This window comes from Mus caroli, unplaced genomic scaffold (assembly GCF_978045245.1).
Source record: "Mus caroli unplaced genomic scaffold, Mus_caroli_1 scaffold_8, whole genome shotgun sequence".
Classification (NCBI taxonomy): domain Eukaryota; kingdom Metazoa; phylum Chordata; class Mammalia; order Rodentia; family Muridae; genus Mus; species Mus caroli.
The window spans coordinates 120,603,810-120,621,342 of record NW_028227263.1 but is presented as its reverse complement, the minus strand read 5'-3'; the positions used below and the strand labels follow the sequence as shown (position 1 = coordinate 120,621,342).

The window sequence follows — 17,533 nt, the reverse complement described above, 5'->3', positions numbered from 1 at the left end:
TTACACTGCTTTCATCCTCCCCGACTCTTGTCCCCTCAGTACTGGCTTCTGAGCAGAAAACAGCAGCAACCTAGGAACCCAGCTTTCTTGGATTCTTTTGCTCCTCTGCTCCACTCCCTGTACATTCAGGGCCTTCTACACTCTCACACACCACAGGACACAGCACAAGGAGAAACCCGAGACTTTATTTGACTATGCAAGGGGAGGGTCTGATGTTTTTCCAGTCCTGCTGGGTGGTCAGTCTCTGAAGAGTATAAGAAGGCATGAGAGAGCACTCCAAGAGGTACCTCGACTGCAGTGCCCTGCACTGACAGCCTCGGACTTATCTAGGACATTGATGACCTCAGTCACTCGGATGCTCCCAATGTGCTGAAAGTCTGCTAAAAGCTTGTGTGAGTCACGAGCACAGCCCATGATGAGGAAGGTGGTATTGAGATTCCCTACAAGGAAGGAAGAGAAGAATCAGGGATGGAGAGCTTCAAGGATCAAGAGTCCTGCTCTCTTCCCAGAGGCCAGCCCTTCACCAACCAGGACACCTGCTCTCCCACCAGAGATTTGGAGTCCAGGAACCATACCTGGTCTGACTTGGAATTGATGTGTCTAGCCTCCTGTACTCAACTCTTACCTCCTGATCTCACCAGTCTCCAGGGTGGAACAAAGGCCCTGGAGACTGTACATTGCCCACAGACAGTCACTTGATAAACGTTCATCTGCTCTCACCTGCCTGAAATTTTAAGGTGGAACTGTAACATGAGGAAGCAGCAAAGGGGCAATTCTCTGTGGTGACAAAGCTTGGAAGACATTCCTGGTCGTGCTTGCCCACGCAGCTTGGACAGCTTTTGGCAGAAGGTAGTGTGGACATAGGTTGACTGGCCTTGAGTCTCACAAAAGGCTCCAGGTTGGTTAGATTGTTGCAGAGATAGGACCTGCAGACTCGGCTGTAGGAGGCAATGGACACTCCGGGCGGAGACACAAGGTAGGAGATTTGTGGAGGGTAAGAAAAGGCGGGGCTGCAGCCTTTGAAACTCAGGACTCCCTTACTGGTTCCTGAAAAGCAGAAGAGCGAAAGGTTACTGTCGCTGACCCAGCCCCACTCAGGCTGTTCCCCTTCCTAGCCCCTATCTTCCCTGAACTCCCCAGGTCCCAAGGCCAGCTTCCATCTTCCCGTGTCTGCAGACTGTGCTGTATGGGGTTAAGAAGCCAGGCCTTCTGACTTCTGGTCCTTGCTGCTCTTGTTCCTGTGTCTGCTTTGTCCTTCCCTCTTCCCCAGGTTGTCCCTGCCCCCCAGGGACCTGTCCACTTCCATCCTACATTACAATTATCTGAGACCTACCCCATTCTTGCCAGTAACCCCTAGTCCTCACTCTCCCCCACTTACTGTCCCCCTAAGCAGTCACACTTAAGTAACTGATGTGTCCCTTTTGACTTGGTGTGCCATTGAGACACATTTTTATTGTGTGCATGTGGTAATGTTACTATCTAAAATGATCAGCACTATGCTTTTATGATCAATTTGTGCACGTGTGTGTATATAATCTCTGTGTGTGTAGTCCCAGTGTGTATGTGTGTATAGATAATCCCAGTGTGTGTGTAGATAATCCCAGTGTCTGTGTGTGTGTATACAATTCCAGTGTGTGTGTGTGTATAATTCCAATATATGCATGTTTATAGTCCCAATGTGAGTGTGTATGTGTGTGTATAACCCCAATGTGTGTATATAATCCCTGTGTGTGTATAATTCTAGTGTGTGTGTCCGTGTGTATAAACCCAACATCTGTGTGTATAATCCCAATATATGTGTGTTTATAATCCCAGTGTATGTTTGTGTGTGTGCGTGTGTGTGTGCTTGTGCATGTGTGTGTGTAATCCTAGTCCCAGGTGTTGGGACTAAGAAGGCAGGCAGGCAAGCAGGAGAATGAACAGAAGGAGGTGTATCACCTGTCTCGATGAACACTACAGTCTCCTCGCAGCCCTCTCTCTGATTGCACACCATGCTCCTCAACAGAAGCCACTTCCAGTTATGCAAGGACACAGCTCTGAAGGCTGATGCTGTCGCCTCATAGCACAGAAGAGCTTCAGTACCTAAAGACACAATATTCTTCCAGTCATCTGTCTCCCACACCACCTTCTCTTTTTGTGTGTTGGTTCTTTAGGGTTTGACGAGGTGGGGGGAGGTTGTTTTCATTTTTTTTTTTTTTTTTTTTTTTGGCTTTTCGAGACAGGGTTTCTCTGTGTAGTAATGGCTGTCCTGGAACTCACTCTGTAGCCCAGGCTGGCCTCGAACTCATAAATCCGCCTGCCTCTGCCTCCCGAGTGCTGGGATTAAAGGCGTGCGCCACCACGCCCGGCCTCAATTTTTATTTTTGTTTTTGTTTTTTCAAGACAGGGTTTCTCTGTGCAGCCCTGGCTGTCCTGGAACTTATTCTATAGACCAGGCTGGCCTTGAGCTCAGAGAACCACCTGCCTCTGCCTCCCAAGTGTTGGGACCAATGACCCATCATGACTTTCCATGTCACCATCTTAACCTCAGCACACAGAAAGCCTGAGCCCTGAGGGGAGCAGATATTCAGCCCACTTTCCACCAGAACATAGCACAGCCTCCCATGTGTGGCCTTATAGCACCCAGCCCTGCAGGACATACAAGGCAGTAAAGAGATGGCTTCTAAGAGGTACAGCAGCTGCAGAGATCTCCAGGCCTGCAGTATCATGGTTCCGTGTCAGGGTCCTGGATGTGACACGTCACTCTGGAGCCAGTTTCAGATGGAATCTCAAGTTTGGCTCTTGTCAATCCCTGAATCCTCTGTCCACTTCCCTGTGGGTCACTGTTTCTAAGGAAGAAAATTGAATGTGTCAGCTGCTGTAGTATGGGCTCCCTTGAGACCTTCAATGACACAGGTTTCCCATCTCTGTGGTCTCCCCTCCCTCTTCATACACAGCATCATCTGCTTTCCAAAGGACACCTCTCATCACTCACCTGCCTAGGTCCTCCCCATGGCCATGGTGCTGATCCAAAGACCCGCCATTACACAGGCTGTTCTCCAGCCAAACCCAATGAAATCAGAACAGCAAATTGAGAATTAGCACTTCAATGTGAACCGAGCATGGTAGATCACACTTGCACACCTGCAGCCCCAGCACACAGGAGGCTGACCTACATTTAAGGCCAGCCAGACCAAATGAACAAATTCACTGCATGAGGCCCTGTCTCAAATATAAAAAGCCCGGGAGAGAGTAGATACATATTTTTAAATCCCCCTTTTGGGGTAAGGAAATTAAAGTATTTGGAACTGAAGAAAATAACAACCATAATACACATCACTCGCGGACAAAGATGCAGATAAAATCTGCAGGAAACTAAATATGGTCTAGTTACAGTATTACACCATCAATTTCATGATAATATACCATGATGGTGTGTGCCTATAACCCCAACATTTGTAAGGGGGAGACTGGAGAACCAGAAGCTAAAGATCACCTTGAACTCCATAACACGTTCAAGGCTAGCCCAGCCTTCCCTGTGTCAAACATAAACAAAACAACAAAAACCACACAAAACATACAAACGTATTCAAAGCAAATGGCACAAGAAAATATGTACTACTTTAAACTGACAGAATGAAGGCTCTTCTTTACATCACCAAGAAAAAGAGAGGGAAGTTCGGCTAAGCCCATGAAAAACAAACTATCCTCTCAAAGAGTCAAGACTAGGCTTCTGAGGAGGTGCTCAAATCTAACCATAGCCCGGGAAATGCAATTATCTTGCGAACTGCATCATTATACAACTCACAGGCTGACAGCAATCAGTGAGCTGGAAAGGGGCGACTGTTGGCAGGCTTGAGGTAATAAAGACACTTCTGTTGTTTGTGGAGTGATTGAGGGAAGAGTGGATGGGACCCCTGGGAAAGGAGGAATTGGGAGTTCCCAGCAGTGCCTGAAGCCTAGTGCAGGGAGAAGTTTTACAATAGTCAAATTCGGTTTATAAATACCCACTAGATAACTATAATAAAAATCTTCACTCCCCAATACATGAGGAGACATCGTTGTGTGATGTGACCCCTCTTTAAAAAAAGGTTCGCCCCTCTTAAAACTAAGGGAGCGCACAACCTGCAGGGAGGCACACACTACAGAAGCAATTGATGTCCACGGGCAGCCGGGCAGCGGTGGCAAAGGCCTTTAGTTCAGCACTCCGGAGTCAGAGGCAGGTGGAACTTTTAGTTTGAGGCCAGCCTGATTAGTGGCTCAGCGATTAAGAGCACTGATTGCTCTTCCAGAAGTCCCAGGTTCAATTCCCAGCACCTACACAAAGAGCTCACAACTTTCTGTAACTCCAGTTCCAGGGATCCAACAGCTCACACCAAAGCACAGGAAATAGTAACAATTTTTTAAAAAAATATAGATGTACACGTGCACACGGGTTAACCACGAAAAGCACAGTGCTGTCATTAAATAAGACATGACCACATCCACGACATTCTCACGTATTCAAGACGCTATACATCTCTGGAGATCACACACAAAATCAGAAGATACACAACCAACCACCTTAGGATGACTGCCTACGGGAATGGGGATGCACAGGACGGCGAAATAATTGAAACCGCGTGGGAGGGGCTCAGCGCTCTCCAAGCTAAACCAACGTTGTAATCTCCAAGTCCGAGTTCAACTAGCTGGGAGGTCTCGGGCACTTTGTCAAACTCTTCTTCATCCAACAAACAAACAAACAAACAAAAAGTAGGGCTATTCATCCCTCGGGGTCATTGTGAAGAATAATAAGATTATTCAGACGGGTACCAGAAGGCCAACCGTTTAAGCGTTCACTTCTTTTGAGCTCCCTCCTTCCGATGTAAGCTCAGCCTCTGTTCAACCCACCATTAATCCCAACACCCCAGGCTGGGCAGAAAGCACCTTTCCAGCTCCAGGACACATCCTCTGCATAGCAGTAGTCCAGCTGGAAGTCACTTCTGCCACCTTCTTTACCCAGGAATGCCACAGACCCCCGGGTGCTGTAACCCAGATGTGCGTGGCAAAAGGCAGGCTAAAAAGCCTGCCCTAAACACCAGGCATGGAGGGGGAACCAAAGGAGGCCTAAGCGCGGAGCCCAGGTTGTGCGCAAGCGCAGTGCGTCTGAGTCAACGCCTCAGGACCGCGGAAGCCTGCGGCTCCTGCCGTGGGGGGCAGGGTGGGGCAGGGCCAGCCTCGCTCTGGCTGAGGTAATTCGACGCCCCATTGGCTGCCTGCTTGCAAAGTGAAGAACAGTCTGGTGAGGTAAAGGAGGAAGGCAACGTGTGTGAGACTCAACTCGACGCGCTATTGGCTGGCGTGATTGTTGCGGCGGCGAAGCGGGTAGGCAAGAAAGGGGCGGGCCATCGGGGGACGATTGCAAACCCTATTGGCTGCGCGGCGCCGCCGGAGCGCTGTGCTTGGAGCCCATTGGTCCTTGTGTGAAGGAGCGAGCGGGAAAAGCCGCTCGAGCCGGCCGTTCCTCTTCGCCACTGTGTCGCCCTTTTCTCTGGGCCTTCTCCTGGCTGACTGTGATTCGGCTCGAGGCTGTGGTAACCACCCGCTGGCGGCATGAACATCATACCGCCGCTCCATGCCCCCACTCGCCTGAGCTGGGTCCCCACCATGGCCTCCCCTTGTTGCCCCCTCGCGCTGCTCAGCTCTACCCCCCACCCCCACCTCCTGAGCGCGGTCCTCGTGCCCAGCCCCCTCCCTGGGACCCTGGGGCGGGAGGGGCCGCAGGCCCAGCGTTTGGGGGGGTGATGGATGGCTGCTGGAAGGGGGGCCCCCAAATCATGCTTGCTTGGGAAGGGGCAGTGCATGCCATTAACACGGGGTATAGGGGCGTAAGCGCCTCAGGCTGCAGTGGCTACGTGGATTGTCAAGACGCCCATGCAGCTGGGTACAAGAAAGTGGCGTCCTGAGAACACCTTTGGCCTCCATCAGGACTCCACACTTAGCAGGGACTCAGTAGCCATTTGGGAAGGGGGAATCTTTGTTTGTTTGTTTGTTTGTTTTGTATGTATGACAGAGTCTCATGTAGCCCAAAAACTACTGATCCTCCTGCCTCTACCCCACAAAACCTGTACTCTTAAGCGTCTGCCACCACAGGTCAGGTTTTGTTGTTGATTTTTTTTTTGGGGGGGGGGAGGGGATTCGAGACAGGGTTTCTCTGTGTAGCCCTGGCTGTCCTGGAACTCACTCTGTAGACCAGGCTGGCCTGGAACTCAGAAATCCGCCTGCCTCTGCCTCCCGAGTGCTGGGATTTCTTTCTTTCTTTCTTTTTTTTTTTTTTTTTCTTTTTTAAAGATGGTCAATTGCCCAAACTGGCCTAGAACTCACAACAATATCCCTGCCTTACACTCCTGTCGGGATTACAGATCTCAGCTAGCATGCATGGTTTAGTAAATATTTGTTAAACTAATGGAGTCTGAATAAAATATCTAGCAAGCAGGTGGTATAGGCATATAATGTAATCTCAGTTTTCCAGGAGGCTGAGGAAGGAGGATAGCAAGTTCAAGGCCATCCGGGACCACTTAACAAGGCCTTGTCTCAAAAATAAATAAATAAATAAATAAATAAATAAATAAAGTGGGGAGGGTAGGAAGGTAGCTCGGTGAGGAGCATTTGGCTAGCATGTGTTTATAAGGCTTTCGGTTCAATACCCATTATTTAAAAAAGCAAATCCCCTCTCGTGAAAATGGGATAGAAAAATCACTCTTTTTTTAAAAAATGTTTATTTTAGTATATGAATACACTGTGGCTGTCTTCAGACACACCAGAAGAGGGCATCGGACTCTATTACAGATGGTTGTGAGCCACTATGTGGCTGCTGGGATTTGAACTCAGGACCTCTGGAAGAACAGCCAGTGCTCTTAACTGCTGAGCCATCTCTCCAGCCCTATAGAAAATCTCTTGGGAATGATATTGTTACCATAGAGTACAAAAACAAAAGCCAGACTTTGGTGACAGACACCTTTAACCCTGAAGCAGAGCAGATGAATGTCTATGAGTTTGAGTCCAACCAGGTCTTCATAGAACATTCCAGGCCAGCCAGGGATACATACACACATAATAGTGAGATCTTGTCTCCAAACGTAATTAATTTTAAAGAAAAATCAAGGGGACTCAGTTGATAAAGCGACACCGTGACCACATCTGTGAGTACCTGAGCTCAGATCCCCACATTAAAAGGTGGGTGCAGTGACATATATCTGTGATCCCACTAGGGGTGAAGAGCTGAAACAGGTGGCTCTCTGAAGCTCATCAGCCAGCCTGTCTAGCTAAACTGGAGAGCAGTGGAGGAGACACATCTAACGTCGGCCACTAGGCTCCAGACATGCTTACACACTGTTAAAGCACACCCCCTAGAGTCACAATGAGAGCAGAGAAAGAGTGGATTGAATCAGATAGCTCACGTGGGACTTAGAACTGAGGGGCCACATAACAATGTTTGTAAGGACCGGATAGTGCAAGGATATGATGACAGCTGCTGAAGAGGATGCCTGAAAGCCCTGTTTGTAGACCAGAGTGTGAGCGTGCTTGAGGGTTCTGGGAGGGTGAGCACATATATATATACCCGAGCATGGCAAAGCGTGCAGGTGAGCAAAAGTGAAGGATCTTAGTGTCGAATGAATACTTAAGAAAAAAAAGAGGGGTGAAGAAAAGAGAAGCCAAGATAAAAGCTGGGTCCTGAGTGGGCCCAGATGGATGGCCACAGATGTGGCTTCCCAAAAGCAGAAGGGCTGGGTAGGACAGAGCCATTGTAACTGTCCCGACCCACCACTCCTGCCTCTTAGATCCATGGACCCCAGTGAAACGGCTGCTCTTCACCACTGTTCTGCTGACTCTTCCCCAGCCGACGAGGCCAGAGTGCCCCAGAGTACAGAGCTTATTCCCAGGAGACCAGTCAGTCGCTCTCCAACCTGTGCCCGCTGTCGCAACCATGGGGTCACAGCCCATCTCAAGGGACACAAGCGCCTCTGCCTCTTTCAGGCTTGCGAGTGTCACAAATGTGTCCTCATCCTGTAAGTATACGGTTCAGGGGGAGGGGGACACTCCTCCAAAAGGCTGACTTGGACTAGCAACACCCCTCTCTTAGGGAACGTCGGAGGGTCATGGCTGCCCAAGTGGCCTTGCGCAGGCAGCAGGAGGCACAGCTGAAAAGGCACCTGGCTCAGGGACTGATGAAAGGGGCAACCCCTTTGAAAGCTCCCCTCCGTGTCAAGAAGGGAGCCATTCGGCCAGGGATCCCTTGTGAGTGTCTCTGGTTACGAGTGGGGACAGGGATCTGGATGCAGGAGGATAAGGGCAAGCAAGCATCCCTGTCCTGAGACGAAATTAGTACCAACTTGGGCCCAGTGTTTCTGTTCTGTTTCTCTGAGCCTCACATTCTCCAACTATAAATGTGTTCAAGAGCTGGGCAGGGGTGGTGAAAGCCTTTACTCTTACCACTCAGGAGGCAGAGGCAGGCAGATCTCTGAGTTTAAGGCCAGACTGGTCTACAATTCCAGCTTCAGGACAGCCAGGGCTACACAGAGAAACACTGTCTTGAAAAACAAAACAAACAAAATGTGCTCAAGGGGACTGGAGAGATGGGCCAGCAGTCAAGAGTGCTGTCTCACAAGGCAGCTCACAACCACATCACTCTAAGCACTGCACACATGTGGTGCACAGACATACATATATGGAGGCAAAACACTCATACACATGAATAAGCAAAAGTTCATCTTAAAATGTAGGCAAGGGACACAGTGACAGCTGAAGAGAGAAAATGGGAGGGGAGGGCAACAGTGAGTGGGTCAGGGTAGAGGTACTTGCTGTGCAAACCTAGTGACCTGAGCTCGATCCTCGGAGCCTACAGAAAGAAGGGCAGAACTGACTCCCCACAATTGCCCTTGGCCTCCATGTGCACACCATGGTGCCCAAACACAGTAATACATGTTTTTAAAGAAAGAGAAGAGTGGGGTGTGGTGGGCATGTCCATAATCCCAGCTCTGCAGATAGAAGGTGAACTGGTAGCCAACCAAGCTAGACTCCTGTCTGGAGGAAGGCTACACGGGAGAAGCAAACATCAGAACAGGCCTGGCTGTGTTGGTATGTGGACACAGAAGCCAGAAGCAGGGGTTCAAAACCAGCCTGGGCCTCATGAACAAAAAAATAAAGAAGCCAGAGTGAGATGAGACCTTAGCTGAAATTGGAGTAGGAAAGGAGTCAGGAAATGGGCTCACTGGATCTCTCCCTGGTTCCTCACAGCTGGAAAGGAGAACATAGCACCCCAGCCTCAGAGTCCCCATGGAGCAGTCCCACTGGTACTGACACCTCCTGGGAAGGTAAGAGACCTGAGTCTGAGAGAATGGCTCCTAGCCTGGCTCCATCCCCAACTGTTTCCTCTGTGCTCCCTGGGTTCCAGCTGCAGCCCTAACTTGCAATGTGCTCTTCGGCAAGTGGGTGAACTAAAAAGGGACTTAAGAGCCGCCCACAGTTGCATGTCCCACCCTCATCCCAGAGCATGCTCACTTCTGCCTTGCCCTCTACCCTTGCAGGAGAACTATGGGCCACTGCTGCTCAGCCGCCCCCCGGAAGCCTTGCCTTTGCCCTGGACTCCAGTGCCTCCTGGGCCTTGGGGCCCTGGACACTGGCTTCCCCCAGGCCTCTCAATGCCACCTCCAGTGGTGTGCCGCTTGCTATGCCAAGAACCTGCTGTCCCTCTACATCCTTTTCCTGGTAAGAAGTTAACTGACCTGGCCACCAACCAGGGAGCATGCAGGAGCTGTACCTAGACCCCTACACATGTGTAGCAAATGTGCAGCTTGGATTTCGTGTGGGGTCCCTAACAAGTGGAGTGGGGGCTGTCTCTGACTCTGCTGCCTGCTACTGAATCCCCTTCCCCTCTACTTAGACTACCTGGTGGGCCTCGGTGAGAGAGGATGTGCATAGACCTGCTGGGACTAGACACCCGAGGATATGGAGGGTACCCGGGGGACTCACCTTCTCTGAGAAGAAAAAGAGGGGGCAATGGGAGAAAGAATTTGTAAGGGTGGGACTGGAAGTAAGGAGGGAGGGTGCTGTGATCAGGATGTAAAATGAATTTTAAAAACACAAAGACGTTAATTCACCTTTTATTCAACAGATATTTGAATGCTAAGTTGCCACTGTACCAGAAAGGGGAGAGAAAAGAGACATGGGTGGGTGAAGAGAGCACAGTCGTGTGACCCTGAGCCCTGTACATTCTGTGTTCTTTTGTCTCCTTAGGCTTTGACCCTGGCACCTCTCTCCGGCTGCCCACTCATGGGACCCTCCCAACCTGCCCAGGATCTCGCTCAGTACTGACGGCTCCACTTTCTGGGGAGCCCCAAGGACCCCCTAACCTGCCTCACACGTAAGTAGGAACACAAAAGGAAATGTGTTCATTTTGAGTTTATCTTTATACTGCAGACCTTAACAGCTAATATAGAAGGAAAAGTTTCAGGCCACGTGTGCTGGTGCACACCTGTAATCCTGGAGCTTGGCAGGTAGAGCCAGCAGGTCAGGGCTTCCGATTCGTCTCTAGAAGACAGCGAAAGGGTAGCAGGCAGGCAGGCAGGCAGGCAGGCGTCTTCTGTTTGATAACTGAGGCTTTGCTGAGATTTGCACCTCTCAGATCCTGTTCTAAATATCAGTAATTCCTAGATGCCACTCACCTCGGGTCATTATAATAATTAACAACACCTAACACTGGCCTGACCCTGAACAAGCAGTTCATGCTTCTGAAGCAGCTGCAGTAGGTGACATGGAAAGCCACGGTGGTAAGGCACAGGTGTAGACCAGAGGCCATTAGAGCAAGCTTCTTGAAGGTGTTATTCCTTGAGGAACAGGAAGCCAGCTGGTGGGGCAGACAGCAGTTCCAGCCCCACTGGTCATCCTTTCTGCTTCTGAGACATTACCATCAGTGACTCCCTCCCTATAACCTTCACAGTAGCCTAAGAGGGGAACGCTCACAGAGATTCTCATTTCATAGAAAGTAAAATGGCCAAGATAGAGAACAAGACTTACCCAAGTCCACAAAGTTCTCCAGTTCCCAGATCAGAATGTCTCACCCACTGCCTGTGTGTCTCTCTCTCCTTTTTCCAGATGTTCAACTCTGATACTCCAGTCCTGTGGCACCCCAGACTCTCTTCTGCTACAGCCACAGGTCTTGGGAAAGAAGTGGCATCCAGGAGCCTGGGAGGAAGTTGAATCTGTAGAAGGGAAACATGGGGATAAAAGGAAGGAAGTACTTACAGGTTGGAGGGAAGTGAGATTCCCAGTGTGCTCCTCTCCCTGTCCTTTGCAGGCCCCTGGAGCCTCCTGCCTGGCCTGGACATCTGGCCCCTCGGAGCGGCAGCTGCAGCGGGAGGCAGCTGAGGCCCTTGTAGGTCTGAAAGACTCATCCCAGGCTCCTCGCCTAACCCCATCTGTCCCCCCTAACCCTGCCTGGATCTCTCTGCTGCACCCCTGTGGCCCACCAGGTAACCTTCCTGAGAAGAGAGAATGAGATAAGTGGTTAGAACAAGCAGGGACTAACCAAAAATGGGACAGATACTAGTTGAATTCCCTCAGGTCAGGGACCCCCCATAGTTTCTCATTCAGGCCTCTGAGACTGCAGTTGAAAGTTGTTCTGAGAGTCACTACTTACCAGTTTTGTTCTGAATGACAAATGTCCAGTGTCTTGACTTCAGGAAAATGAGTCCCTGGGAAGGAGGAGACTTTCAGGGACTAGCATATAATAAAACACTGCAGAGGCTGGACTCCAGACCCCAGCTTCCCGCGCAAGCCTGGAAGGGAGTGAAGTGACCGGGGTCTAGGCTAGGGGGACTGATAACTGTTTTGCAGGAGCTTCTGTTCTGGTTGGGGAGCCTGGAAACCCTCACAAGGCTCAGTGGCAAGACTAGAAAACATGTGAGGAAGGAGAGCTCAGTGGAGCAGAGATGAAGGCTGAGAAGGCCCTGTCCAATGCTGTATTGGTCTAGAGCAGTAGTTCTCAACCTATGGAGCCATAACCCCTTTGGGGATCAAATGACGCTTTCACAGGGGTCACCTAAGACCATGGGGAAAACAGATTTGCATTACAATTCATAACAGTAGTAAAATTACAAGTTATGAAATAGTAACATTTTTATGGTGGGGGTGGGGGGGTCACCACAACATGAGGAACTGTATTAAAGGGTTGCAGCATTAGGAAGGTTGAGAACCACTGCCCTAGAGGATCTCCTGGACCCAGGAGAGGTGAGGCTGGAAGGCTTCTGATTATAGATGTGGCATGCGAGTCTGGAACAGCAGCTGTACAAAGGGGATCTGGGGAATGTTCTGAGCTAGACAGAGCATGGTAGCTTTGGTGGAGGGACTAGAGGAAGCAAGACTGGAGGCAGGCACACCAGCAGAGAGTAAGAACACAGCAGGGTGGGTTAGGACAGTGGGATACTGGAGGAGTGAGGGGTCAGTGGACTGGATTTGACCTGGACCTGACCCTTCCTGTGTGCCTTCAGCTCCTCCTGGGGGAAGAGGATTCCAGCCTGTTGGCCCACCTCTCCGACCCAGTCCAGGTTCCTCTGTCTCTCTGCATATTGGGCGTCTGGGATCTATCTCCCTCCTCAGCTAGACAGTAGAGGTGGAGGCTACCTCACTGGGACAAAGAGACGACAAACTGCAGGCACTGCATATTTGGTATTTTATTTATGTTTTTGCATGGGATTTAATGTAATGCAAGCTTCAGCTTTTTTTTTTATATAAGCTTTCAGGTTCCTTTTTTAGTGTGGGTATTTTCTTGACTGAAGGTGGCTATTCTTATAGCCCATTTGAATACTAAGTCCCCCAATAAAGGCAGTTGGGCAGTTTAAGATGACCCATATCTAAATACATTTTTTTCATGAGTTTATGCTCTCTATATGCCTATGTTCTTAAGTCTGTCTCTGAATGTGAAAATACAAGAATATGTTCACTTTGTATGTAGGTTTCTGTAAGCAAGAAATAAACCTTTGCCATCTAAGACATCGAGAGTTTATTATCATTGTGACCTAGTCTATCCTGACAGAAAGGACTGTCTCTTGAGAACTTCCACAAAGCTGGGCATGTTGGCTCACTCCTATCACATGCTCTGTACCTGATATAACCTGTTTTCTGCTATCCAGAGAGCCACAAATTAAAATGCCTACACTGGGGTCAAGTAAACCATCTAAAGAAGTAAAGATGGCCAGATGGGGGCTGGGAAACAGATTGCATGCCTTACCTCTGAGCAGCCTTCTTTAACCTATTCGATTATTCCAGGAAGAAACATAGGCTCAGTGTTGCCACATCCTCTGATTTTTTTCAAGAGAAATTGAGAAACTGGGTTTCTGTTTAGAGCATCTTATAATAATTTTCATTATATATTCATTATATTTTCATTATATATTCATTTCAATAACATTGGTACAGCCTTCTTTAAATGTTTTATTGACCAAAAAACATAGCTTCAGGTCAACTTTGGCCAATAGTACACTAATTTGATTCTAATCTAACATAACATTTTCCAGATGGGAAATCTAGAGCCAGTAAGGACAAGAACAACGAAGTTAGTTTTTAACAGGAGTTTTTCCTAACTAAGAGGGTTCAATGTGTTTTTTAAAAAGTCTGTTAGAGGGTCTGGTGCTGTAGTGCAGTGGCACAGTGCTTGCCTGGAATGCTGGGGCCCTAAATTCAATACTCAGCATGTCACACAAAGTATAAACCAGAAAACACAGGCTCAATCAAGGATTAGAGAGAATATTTTCCATTTGTTGAGTACCAACAGCCCCAACAGCAGCTCTGTATGCAATCTATGCTAAAAGAGAGAAAATGGTTAGCCCAAAAGTTCATGGAAATTTTCTAGAAACCAATCAGAAGGATTCTTTCTTGCTGTCAAGCCTTCTAAAAGCATGGGATGAAAGAGTTGAGGCTACAGGGAACACATCAGGCAGAAAGAAGCACTTCTCCAAACGTCTCTCCCTTTTCCTGCCAAGGTTGTTATATAATGGTTTCGGTTGGTGTTCTATTGCTGTGATAAACATCATGACCAAAGCAACTTAGAGAGGAGAGGGTCTATTTGACTGACATGTCCCAACCACAGTCAGTCACTGGAGGGAGTCAGGGCAGGAACTCAAGGCAAAACCCTAGAAGTAATAGGAACTGGTGCAGAGGCGTTAGAGGGTCACCGCTTCCTGACTTGTTCATTATGATTTTCTCAGCCTGCTTTCTTACACAATTTAGAACTACCTGCCCAAGGTTGCTATCAACACAGTAGGCTGGGCTCTCCTACTTCAATCATTATCAAGAAATTACTCCACAGACATGCCTGCAGGCCAGCCTCATGAGAACATCCGAATTGAGGGCTTCTGCCCAGTTTGTGTCAAGTTGATAAACGAACCAGTACAGTCGATCCTTTGCCAACTTAACACACACACACATTTACACACACATATATTCACACATTCACATACATACACACACACATATACCATACACACACACACACACACGACTATTTAACAATTTCATTTCTTGCTTATCCCCAAGATCACATGTTAATGTTAGTATCACAACATAAACACAGTCCTTTTGTGTTTGTGTATTATTTTGTGTGGATTTTTTTGGGTTCAGAGTTTCTCTGTGTAGTCCTGGCTGTCCTAGAACTCAATCTGTAGACCAGGCTGACTTTGAACTCAGAGATTCACCTACCTCTGCCTCCTAGGTGCTGGAATTAAAGATGTGCGATACCCCATACACTCACAGTGCAACTTTTTAAACAGCTTTACTTTTTTTCTTATTTATTGCGTGGGCCTTTTGCTTGCATGTATGTCTGTGTACTGTGTGCATGCAGTGCCTACCAAGGCCAGAAAAGGGTATCAGTCCCTCTGGAATTGGAATTAGGACCTTATGGCTGCTAGGAATTGAACCCAAGTCCTTTGGAATTGCAGCCCGTGTGCTCAGTGTGCTATATCGCTCCAGGATTAATTGGTTGGTTTTGAGATGGGGTCTAACTCTAACCCATTTTTCAAATTCATTTTGTAAGCCAAGCTAGCCTCAAACTCATGACACTCTTCCTACCCCCAACTTACTGAGTGCTGAATTACAAAGAGCCACCAGGCCCAGCTAATAATGGAATGTTATGTTTGTTATGCTCCTGTGCTGTTGTTGTGCAAGTCCTCTTTAAGTCACTACACGAAGGACTCCTGGTGAGCTAATACAATCCTGGGAAGACCAAGAGAGCCCATCCTTCCCTGTGGGTAGGGGGGACTCAGAGCTCAGCAACAGACCTGATAACTGACGTTTTTCCTGGCATTACCTGTGCTTGTCCCTCTTTTCACTCAATAGGATGAGCATCCAAAGACACCTTGTTCTCTTAACTCAAGGCCTTGAGAAAGCGAGCTATTCCTACAGCCCTGCAGATGGCAGAATAACGGACCTGCAGCTCTCATCCGCAGACACTGCAAGAGACAAAAAGACTAAAGCCAGCCTCATGCCTTCAGTCCCTCCCTGTGATAACTTAGATATACGATTGCCCTTTAATAGACCTGCCTAAGCTGGCTAGCAGTGCCCTGTTCTTCCGGTGACAGATGACTGAGCCCACACAGGCATAGGGCAGGGAAGCACTGCAAACTCGAACTCAGCTAAGACTGCTGCTTGGGGCTAATGAAGGGTCCCCAGTGTACCAAGGTCACACAGCCAAAAAGGATAACAGAAAAAGGTATAACAAAGGGAAGTGAGTGGAGAGCTTCGAGAAGGCTCTGTGGAGAAAGCCCCGCCACTAAGCCCACCCTGAGCTCCAGCCCCAGAACCTACTGGGTAGAAGGCCAACTGCATGTTACCCTCTGACTTGCACACTGCTGCATGCATCCCGCCCACCCATCAGCTAGTTAAAAGAGAAAGGTTTATGCTAGTGTAAACCAGCAGTTAGCTGGGATGCATAGCTTTTAAATAAATGACAGGGGAGGAAGCAGAGAGGAGGACGTCTCACTTTTATGGGACCCTTTCCACACCATTAGCTAGCCAAGTCATTTTCAAATCATGTGGACCCCCAAAGGGTGCCTCAGGGAGTGTGGTAAACATGCAGAGGTCAGCTTTGAGAACAGGGAAGAATTAAGAATTAAAGCTTCTAATCCTAACACACCCCAGTTCTGGGAGGAAGCAGGTGAACCCCTATAACTTCAAGGTCTATACAGAGAGTTCTATACTGTATACAGTTCTGGTCTATACAGGGTTACATAGAGATTCTACCCCAAACTGGACACAGTGGCACATGCGCATGCTCGTGCGCACGCACGCGCGTGCGCGCGCACACACACACACACACACACACACACTGCTCTGGCTTCCACACTGACACCTCTCTACGTGGATCCCTTCATCTGATGCTGGGGAGCCCTGAGGCCTTTTGAAGCCAGTGGACTGTGAACACTGCTTTCCCGGCCGGCCACTTCCCTGTGACTGCCACCACAGAGCAGGGAAGGATGGCGCCTGATCTGAGTGTTGAGCTGCTAAGCTTCTGCCTTGATGCTCTACAGAAATGACCAATAAGTTTCCAACTGTGAAGTGTCCTCCTTGCCCCTCCCCACAACAACCCAAGTTTTGTTTCAAGAGTACATATTACATCCTGTCCTTTGAAAAATCCACATTCTGGTCACTCCAGCCCTACAGAAACATGGCCCACTCCTGACCACACTTGGAGTCCAGGCAGAAAAATGACCTCCTAACACCTATTCCATCCAGGCTACACTCAACTCCTGTCCTGACTCTCGTAGGCTCACACTTACCCATCTCCTTGGATAGCTAGCCGTGCAACGCTACGTTCATGCTCTGTAGAGAGTGACGGTACCCTGTGTAGACCCTCACGGGGTCCAGAGCTTTTCCCCAAAGCAAGATCTATCCTTTTATCCATCTTGGTACCTGTGTTAAGCTCTTTAGGCCTCTACGTTCCTTAGAGGTACCAATTTGATCACTTTAGAGTGATCAGGCCAGGCTAGTGTCAAGCTGTGTCCCCAACCCCCAGAATAATTGTTCAAAGAGGACAGGCCTATTGTGCAGTGTCTCTCTGGGGGACTCAGAGTAAATGATGAGTGAACTCATTCTCTACAGCGCCTTGGGAATGGTGTTCCTACTCAGCATACTCAGTATACTCCGGCGCCAGCTCCAGCCACTGTAATATCAACTTCCTGCCTCAAGCCATTCTTTTTAATTCTGCTTACTTTTAGTTTTACAAAAAGTAGTGTTTCGACTGGGCGTGGTGGCACACGCCTTTAATCCCAGCACTTGGGAGGCAGAGGCAGGCGGATTTCTGAGTTCCAGGACAGCCTGGTCTACAAAGGGAGTTCCAGGACAGCCAGGGCTATACAGAGAAACCCTGTCTCGAAAAAAAAAAAAAAAAAAAAAAAGTAGTGTTTCTAATTGCCAGAGGTTTTTTTGTTTGTTTGTTTTTGTTTTGTTTTGTTTAAAAAGCCACAAGGTGATGGTGGCACACGCCTTTAATCTCAGCACTTGGAAGGCAGAGGCAGGTGAATTT

General features: G+C 48.7%; 2 protein-coding genes across 3 annotated transcripts; one reads left to right on the top strand and one right to left on the bottom strand.

The window, feature by feature from the left end:
* Window positions 1-165: 165 nt before the first annotated feature.
* Window positions 166-5,169, bottom strand: Lypd4 (LY6/PLAUR domain containing 4). Its single transcript, XM_021168278.1, has 5 exons — window positions 4,906-5,169; window positions 2,642-2,828; window positions 1,939-2,082; window positions 721-1,047; window positions 166-440 (listed from the first exon to the last, which is right to left on the bottom strand). The coding sequence occupies exons 2-5, from the start codon at window positions 2,706-2,708 to the stop codon at window positions 238-240; spliced, it is 741 nt and encodes a 246-aa protein (XP_021023937.1). The 5' UTR covers window positions 2,709-2,828; window positions 4,906-5,169; the 3' UTR covers window positions 166-237.
* A 280-nt stretch (window positions 5,170-5,449) lies between these two features.
* Dmrtc2 (DMRT like family C2) lies at window positions 5,450-12,992 on the top strand. Of its 2 annotated transcripts, none has more exons than XM_021167899.2 (9): window positions 5,450-5,552; window positions 7,800-8,027; window positions 8,102-8,256; window positions 9,256-9,332; window positions 9,546-9,726; window positions 10,255-10,381; window positions 11,113-11,173; window positions 11,315-11,489; window positions 12,507-12,992. In XM_021167899.2, the coding sequence occupies exons 2-9, from the start codon at window positions 7,804-7,806 to the stop codon at window positions 12,617-12,619; spliced, it is 1,113 nt and encodes a 370-aa protein (XP_021023558.1). In that variant the 5' UTR covers window positions 5,450-5,552; window positions 7,800-7,803; the 3' UTR covers window positions 12,620-12,992. The 2 variants fall into 2 exon arrangements, with proteins under 2 accessions (XP_021023558.1, XP_021023559.1); XM_021167900.2 differs by lacking the exon at window positions 5,450-5,552 and adding an exon at window positions 5,888-6,111.
* Window positions 12,993-17,533: the final 4,541 nt, after the last annotated feature.

What these genes read in the sequence shown, in the direction of transcription:
- Lypd4 (XM_021168278.1), bottom strand. Translation starts at nt 2,708, where the DNA reads ATGATACTGCAGGCCTGGAGATCTCTGCAGCTGCTGTACCTCTTAGAA. An exon ending in AGCCATCTCTTTACTGCCTT is followed by an intron (nt 2,083 to 2,641) that starts GTATGTCCTGCA and finishes TTGTGTCTTTAG; the next exon opens with GTACTGAAGCTCTTCTGTGC. An exon ending in TGTAGTGTTCATCGAGACAG is followed by an intron (nt 1,048 to 1,938) that starts GTGATACACCTC and finishes TCTGCTTTTCAG; the next exon opens with GAACCAGTAAGGGAGTCCTG.
- Dmrtc2 (XM_021167899.2), top strand. Translation starts at nt 7,804, where the DNA reads ATGGACCCCAGTGAAACGGCTGCTCTTCACCACTGTTCTGCTGACTCT. An exon ending in CACAAATGTGTCCTCATCCT is followed by an intron (nt 8,028 to 8,101) that starts GTAAGTATACGG and finishes CCCCTCTCTTAG; the next exon opens with GGAACGTCGGAGGGTCATGG. An exon ending in CTCTTCTGCTACAGCCACAG is followed by an intron (nt 11,174 to 11,314) that starts GTCTTGGGAAAG and finishes TGTCCTTTGCAG; the next exon opens with GCCCCTGGAGCCTCCTGCCT.